The following is an 8350-nucleotide window of genomic DNA, read 5'->3' on the forward strand; positions in this document are numbered from 1 at the left end:
GAAAGTGATATACAGATAGTAAGGTACAGCACGTGTAGGGAGTTGTGTTGTTCTCTTGTCTTTCAAAACAGGAACCACGCCCCCACCGCCAGCGGGAAGGAGTCAGATTAACATGAGGCAGGGGCGTGGTGTGGTGAAGGAGGAAGTGGAACTGCCAATGAGAAGAGGACAACGCCTTGCGTGCACAATGACACTCTGTTACGCTCAAATATACTGGGTCAGGGAAAGGACAGGAGGTCAGACTTCGTGAACTGACACACCTTTGTTGTTCGTCAGGGACGTGAAGTTGAGACCCAGAGCTCTGTAATTTTATTCCTTTACTGCTTAATAAACTACATTAACTGAGACCGAATATCTTCTCCTATTGCTTCATTAAAGAACACGCAGGACTGAGCTCACACATAGCACATTAGAGAGTAGGATGAGACTCTTAGTCCATCAGACTCCAGAATGAACAGATGAGAATTTGGTGATCAAAGGTCAAAGGTGAAAGTCACTGTGACCTCACAATACATGTTTTTGGCCAAAGCTCAAGAATTCATATACCAATCATGTCTATAGAGTAAAATGATGAAGTGATGACATTTTTTTATCCAAAAGATCAAAGATCAGCATCATTGTGACATCATAGTATTTTGCAAGAACACTTTTATGGCCATTGCTCAACATATTGCCATAGCTCAGGAACAGAAGGAGAGACATTTGGTCAGATACTGAATTGGTGGCACTAATTTTGGGTGCCCACCTTGAAACTGTTTTCATTCAACATGTTCTCATCCCAAACTGTTGCATGTTGCAGCTTTGTCAGTGGACTTTTACATCTGCATATTATTCACTAGGCATCTCTCTGCTTCTGCTATTGACATTCCAGGACATGCTAACAACACTAGGACGTCAACAAAAGTACATGGTTTGGTTTAAAAAAACCCCATCTTGGTTAGCATTCCTGAAGTAAACACTAGCCTCCCGTGTGAAAGTCCAGGCTTTGTTGGACACATATAAGGACACTATAAGGACTTTGCAGCTCCTAATATTCAACCCGCACTCACTCCAAAGTCGTTGAAATCCGGCCATTGGTAGGTGACTTTTGGGGTCAGACACCAACGAAAAAAGCAGTGCTCTGACGTCGGCATACATAGCCGGTCGTCATTATTGTTTAATGGCACCCTGCGGCATCAGGGGGAAACACAGTGGGACAACAATGAAAGTTAAGGTGGCGGAAGTCCCACTAGGGCTGGTAGGAGGGGTGGTGGATAGGTACAACAAGCACCAACTTTCACCTGGGAGGCTGGTGTTTTCTTCCCGTAAGATTGTAAAGTCAAATCCTGTTCTTTCTGCCTGTATACAAATTTTACATTTCATGTGAAAATGTAAGTGTATTCTGAAAATAGACAACGCATGTAAAAGGCAGAACTTGCCATCAGTGGCTTACCATGCCACTACAAAAGGTGCCATTCCCGCTGTTCCATGGTATATCATAACAATGCAAATGGTTGTGTCTGGCTGTGTTACATATTGATGCCACCCGGCCGCGTATCATACGGTATTCAATAACTTCGGAATGAGAAAGGGCTGGTCGATTGTGTTAAGCATCCATGTTTTTACAGGCATGAATAGAAACTGTAACTGCAACTTGACTGCAAGGTGGTTATTCTAGTTTGTCAATGCCTCGTTAATGTCACTCCATATGGGGTGTGCACAGAATAGCCTATGTGTTTTTGGTTGACAGTGATGACTGTCATATTGCTCTGGCTCAGACATCCACAATAACAATCATTTTAAAATCTACTGAACAAGCTTTCCCAGAAAACATTAAAATTAGATTTTTATTTCACTGTATGTTTTCTTCCTTCAGGCAAACACCATTTGCATCTTCAAGTAACAAACAGCGTAGGTACACAATGACAGTGCAGCAGTGTATTTGCAGAAACAGTGTTAAGTAACTTTCCAGGTCATAAGACATTGGGTAAACAGACAGGTACACCCAGTGCTGTTTACCTCATTGATGTTAGGTGTCGATAAACCTGGGAATCTCTGACTGTGGAAACCCACTGACATCGACCAGCTGTCTTCTATTTTCTCATCTGTTGGTTCAAAGCAGAGAAGGGAATTTATTGTACATTAGATCACTGCAGCTTCTGATTTTAACTAGGCTGCACACACCACATGACATAAAAGGGAAGTCCACTTCAAAGGCAACTTGAAACACAATTATCAGACTTACCTACTCATCACAAAAGTACAGCTATCCTGTCACTGAAAAAAGTCTTTCTGGTAATACTTCAATATTGCATTATTCACTTCACTTTATCTTTCCATCATTTATTCCATGCTTAGAGCCATGTTCATTCCTACCCATCAGCAGTGAAAATTAAAATCAATCTCTCTCTTTCTCTGGCTCTCTGCTGCTCAGCTCAGCTGATGACGACTCTCCTAACATAGTTATCTGCCTTTGCTTGCCTGGCACATTTTTGATTATTCCTTAACACCAAACAATAGCTTAAATGTTTAGGCCTATTGTTTCAGAAGGCATAGGAAGGGGGTTATCGACTCATTTTATTCACCACTGAGTGTAATTCAGTTTTCTAATCATGATACACCAAGTGCACTGCTCTCAATTCAGCTGGTTTAAAGCCCAATGTAGCCCTAACAGTTAATAAAACTGAGATTGTAACAAATGGAGGCATAATTTACTCTAAACAAACCTGTCAAGCGTGCAGAGCATCCATTCTGTGTTACACAATGTCACGGTGAGACCCCGCAAATTGAAGTCATGTCGTTTGCCTGTTAATATGTTTGCATGAATGGGACAGTTCATATAATACAAGGGAAGTAATTATGTTTACCCCGTGTGTTCCTCTTTGAGGTGAGTCACATGGGATGGGAATGCTGGCTCGAACAACAACACTGAAATAGAAGTTTATACATTCACAGTTTCACCCCATTTTTCCTTTGATTTATTTTTGCCCAGCCAGCAAGTGTAATTGGGGGAATAACATTTTTCTAATGTTGCACTCAACAAAAGAGGGTTGGTTAGGAGTTTGTTTGTGCGGGAGGAAAGGAGCCTGAAGGACATATGGCTTAAAATGGGGAATTAAACGGAATAACTAGAATGAGCAGTGAAACAATGGAGGCAGAGGGTGACACAAGTCTTTTAACTAGAGAGGGATATTCTTTAACATCAAACAGCTGGTGTGAACACTGCAGTGTGTGAGAGAAATGCAGATGGATATAGGTAATTGTGCATGTATATATGTGCATAGACTGTATGAGTGTGTAGGTTTTTCCATATTGTTGTATGAAGGACAAACCTGAATAAATGAGCAGGGAAACATAACAAATGCAGATGCTTTCATATGGGGAAAAAGGGCTCGCTGTATTGTTTAGTCGTATGAAAATGATGACAATTATGCTGCTGTATGGCCTTCACAGTCACCGGATCTCAACCTAAATCAAGGCATTAGGGAAACAGCTCTAGACAACGACTTTGTTGTAATGAAGGAATATCTTTTGAAGAATGGTGTTGATCATTCTGATAGACTGCTGCAGACTTGTCAAATCTATGTGTAGTAGTATTGAAGCTGTAGTAGCCCAACACCTCATTAAAAAAGGCATGTTATAGTATTGTATGTGTAGGAATACAAATTCACTCCCGTTTTCTCTACCAACTTTTTAACTCACCTTTTAAAAAAATGTTTAAGTCGTGGTAACATGATAAAGAGTGCATGAATAAACAATATACGTTGTTAAATGAGACTTATCATGCTCATTTGTTAAGGTTAATACTTGTATTTTGGGTTATTACTGGAAACCATTCTATTTTCCTCAAACTGCCTGCACTGGAACACCTGTATTCATCGTCTGTATGAAGCGCTTCATTTTATCACCTGTCTCTTTAAGCCCATCTCCTGAAAAAGCCCAGTCTGCTCTGATTGGTCTTCCATTTCTAGGCTCACTGTTTCCCTGCTCCATCATTGCAGTTGGGGGAATGATAGCACTGGATTACTGTGGAGCTTTCAACACTCCGAAATCGGGGAGAGATGAACAACATCGGGAACCAGGAGCATGTTTCTCTGATGTTAGCATGTATGATGTAGCTACATGTAGCAGTGTACTTGCAGCTGGAAAATGGAGTATAGTGGTAGTTTCTATCATGAAAATTTACCAATAAAATCTTCTAAATCTTAAATCTTCACTACCAGCATATCCCAGCAGAATATGACCTGAAATCGGGGAGAAATTAACAACATCAGCAAGCAAGATTGCATGTTTCTCTGATGTTAGCATGTAGCTACATGTAGCAGTGTATTTGCAGCTGGAAAACGGAGTATAGTGGTAGTTTCTATTGTGAAAATTTACCTATGAAATCTTATAAATCTTAAATATTCACTACCAGCATGTCCCAGCAGAATATGACCTGAAATCAGGGAGAAATTAACAACACTGGCAACCAAGATTGCATGTTCCTCTGATGTTAGCATGTAGCTACATGTAGCAGTGAGCTATGTAATGCAAACATTTGCAGTAGCATGCCTGTAGCAAATGACCATATAAAGAAATACATCACAAGCCAGCATCAGCTTGTCTTAAAAGTAGAAAAAATATATTAGAAACAGAGCATTCAGAATGATCTGAAGCCTCATGTTTTTGCTTGCAGGGATTGCTTTTACATATTTTTACCTCATTATTTGAAACTTTTGCCATGTTTATGAATGTTCCATATTGCAACATTATGTATATGACAGACAATAAGGAAAGGCACAATAGATAATAATAATAATAATGATATTCAAAATGTTTTTTTATTGTCATGAAAAGACTAAAGTCAAATATGAATTAATCCTACTTACAAATATTCCCTGTGTGGCTAAAGCTTGATACACATGTTCCTTCATCAGAATGGATGTGGGAGCTACAGTTTATTGAGTCAATCCCACATAAACCTTCCTGCCATAAATACATGTAAGTCTATTTCCATGCTGGTTAGCATACATGACTAAAACACAATAAATGCACTATTCACGCTTGTCAGGGGTATATTTACTAAAATCTACAATGCCCTACTGTTTTAGAAAATAACTGAAACTTTTTTAAAAACTGAAATTATGTATTTGTGAGCATTTTTTAAAAAGATGTATGTCTTTGGCAGAAAAAAATGTCTTGAGGCTGAGAGACACAGACAAAGTTGGGCAGGCATTGAGAGACAGACACATTGTTGGTTTTCATCTTGTTGACATAAAAATATAGACTATAGCCAGCCTGTTTCTTGGAAAGTAAACCTTATACAGCAAACAAAGAGTCTGTGAGAGACGGAGAAAAATATGCAAGACGTGTCGGAGAGGAAAATAGAAACAGAGTGTGTGCTTGTGAGAGAGACGCAGTGACAGCACGCAGAGAGCGAACAGGGTTCGTACTTGGCTAATGTGACCATATGCTTATTGTTGCATGCATGGAATCCAGTGATTGAGTGAACCTTTGTGCTCCTGACAGTGCCAGGAACAGACAGGGAGGCCATGGGACCTACAGCTGGTTAGGAAGCAGACAGGCTTTGCAGAGCTGTGGGGTATATGAGAGATAAACCCATCAGCACAGCCAGTGCAGAAATGCGGCTCATTGAGGGAGCGCTGGGACAAAACGCGGGTATTCAGATGTGTCATAAGTGCTGGTGTTAGCTGAGGTTATTCTTGTTATGGACTAGTCTTATAATCCTCACTTTTTTTTTTTTTACTTTTTGTGCATGATTTATTCCTCTGCATGGTGTCCATTTTACCTACAAAGAAACCTACTGACTTGAAATTGCTTCTCGTAGGAGACATATATGTATGCTGCTGATGCACATTACTTTCTTAACACACGTGTGTTATTGGTCAGTGAATCACGGATAGTACAGATGATGTACTGTACCTGCTCCTTGTTGTTACCTGCAGCAGTTACACACTGGTTTCTGTATTAGAGCAATTTGTCAGACTGAGTCAAGCATGCTGTAATAGTCCTGACAGTGGGTCACTGGAATGTGGTCACATGGGCCATAATCTGTGTGAATTCGCAGTAGGAAAACATACTAGTGGCCCCAAGAGTTTTTTGAATTTGATACTGAACATTTATGGTCACCTGAGACAGCAAAAACAAACCATGAGTGTTTTAAACATTTGCAACTGTGTGAATTATCTGCAACAGCTGAAAAGTCTGCTCGGTTTTGGTAGATTATATTGACTGTGGACATTTATTTATTTTTATAGCTCTGACTTAAATGCACTTAGTGTCCTCATGTCTTACCCTGACATTTATTATAATTTTTAAGACAAGTTTGAAATAATTGCTGTTAAAAACAGACTTGTTACAGAGAAAAAATAGAAGCGTAATTCTAAAATCTACCACCCAGCCTTTACAGCACATATTGTGGAGCCCTTTTACCTGATAAAGCAGAGTGTCAGGGCCAGGACATCCGCTGTCGCTTCTCTCTTTGGAGTAGATATATCCACTTCTTTCAGCAGAGGCCACAGTGCAGACTCTGCTGCACCCAGCCAGTCATCAGGTAGCCGACAGCTTTCTGTGGTCTTTTCTCAAGCCCTGCTGGAAACTCCTCTCAGCTGACAGGGGATCAAGGAGCAAAGCACAGCTCATCAACTGAGTCAATATCTTTATACAAATAACCCTGTGAGCTTATGTTAGCCGTCTGAGCGTTAAGAGCTGAATATGCTCTGCCAAGCTAGAGAACGCGATCCTGTGTCCTTGGTAGAACTTTAACAGCTCTGGTGGACACACTTCACTGGATCTTGGTATTTCTCAGTTAATTCAGTCTCCACACACGCCTGTGGGTTGGTTATGCTGGTTAAAAAACACCCAACAGGGATCTCTGGAGCTTGCAGCAGCACCCTAGGCCTTGAGTCCATATGAGTTAAGTCCTCCGGCAGGCAGCTCAGCCAGGCTGTCTACCCTTCTTCTCTCCTCCATCCGTCCCCAGAGCCCAGGCTCAGGTAGCGGAACAGGTGACTGGCTCTCAGGTTTCAGGCCTTGCATAACAGGTCCCCACTGCACAAGTTATTAATGGAGTCAGAGGCTCTCAACAGCTCTGCAGTTGCCGTACTGATGCAGCAAAGAGAAAAAAAAACATAGATAAAATAAAACTGAGGGTGTTTGCTCCCACTTTTACTCTTTCCTGTGATTACTCAAACCAGTACTTTCCACAGATGTCCCCCCCAAAGCTTCTTTGAAAAGATACATACATTTTCTCGGGAGTAGGTAGACATGCATGTGGACAAAAGGACAGAAAAAGTAAAGGCAAAACTATAAATAAACGTCTAGATATGGTACAGCGCTGAAAAAAGTGCTGAATATTCAAGTCATTGTTTCTCCCCATGCACCCAAAGTAGGGTAGCATTAAAAAGCACAGTAAAGTACAGTAAGTTTACACTGTCATGATGATGAATCACCCAGTTACTCAACTAAAACAGTAAAAACATTGAGGTATATTTCACTCCTGTCACTACTCATGACCCAGTGGTTATGCTGATATAAACACTGAATGAAGCAAGGTGATGATCAATGACTTAAATACCTCCAGTTTTTAATCTAAGGCATGTGCTGTAACACTTCTAAATAGTTGGAAACATGGGTATGTATTTTATAGTAATGCAGAATTGATGGGATCATTTTTTGTAATCTATCATGAATAGCAGCAGTTTTCTTTCATGGTGCTTTTTATCTTCATAGCCTGGTATCTCTTTTGAACCATCTCCATGCTACTTGATCATCTTAAAACAGTCATGCTGGAGCAACCGAGGAGTGTAATTACATGCCTTGAATAAACATATTTTTTCACCGAAGTTTATTTTATTGCAGAGTTTGAATGTTCTCCCCGTGTCAGCATGGGTTTTCTCTGGATACCCTGGCTTCCTCCCACAGTCCAAAGACATGCAGGTTAATTGGTGACTCTACAATGGCCATAGGTCTGAATGTGAGCATGAATGGTTGTCTGTCTCTATGTGTCAGCCCTGTGCAATGTCAGCTGGGATAGGCTCCAGCCCCACGCAACCCCCAACAGGCTAAGCAGTGATTAATAATAATATTATTAACTAGTCCATACCCATTGAGTGCACAGTTGCCCACGTACAGTTTCACATGGTGTGTGTTTGGGATACAGGTCATAGGAAATTACAGATTAAATAGTCAACTGAACCCATTAAGAAGAGCAATGTATTCAGACAGAGTGTTTGTGAATTTGATAGTCCGATTGCTTTATTGAAAGTACAGTAGATTGACCACGTCAGTGAGTCAGTGAGTAGAAAAACGTGGGACAGACAGAATGATACACTGATAGTTTCCGTGATTATGTACAGCATACCATACC

General features: G+C 40.6%; 1 protein-coding gene across 1 annotated transcript in view; it reads right to left on the reverse strand.

The window, feature by feature from the left end:
- LOC117247917 (uncharacterized) overlaps positions 1-6801 on the reverse strand; it is a 28953-nt gene extending 22152 nt beyond the window's left edge. Inside the window, exons 1-2 of the mRNA XM_033612573.2 lie at positions 6415-6801; positions 1999-2084 (exon numbers count right to left, since the gene is read on the reverse strand). Of these exons, the coding sequence (XP_033468464.2) occupies positions 1999-2058 (60 nt within the window). The 5' untranslated portion in view covers positions 2059-2084; positions 6415-6801. The remainder of the gene's footprint in view (positions 1-1998; positions 2085-6414) is intronic.
- Between the last annotated feature and the right edge of the window lie 1549 nt (positions 6802-8350).

Source organism: Epinephelus lanceolatus, chromosome 17, assembly GCF_041903045.1.
Source record: "Epinephelus lanceolatus isolate andai-2023 chromosome 17, ASM4190304v1, whole genome shotgun sequence".
In the NCBI taxonomy this organism is placed as follows: domain Eukaryota; kingdom Metazoa; phylum Chordata; class Actinopteri; order Perciformes; family Serranidae; genus Epinephelus; species Epinephelus lanceolatus.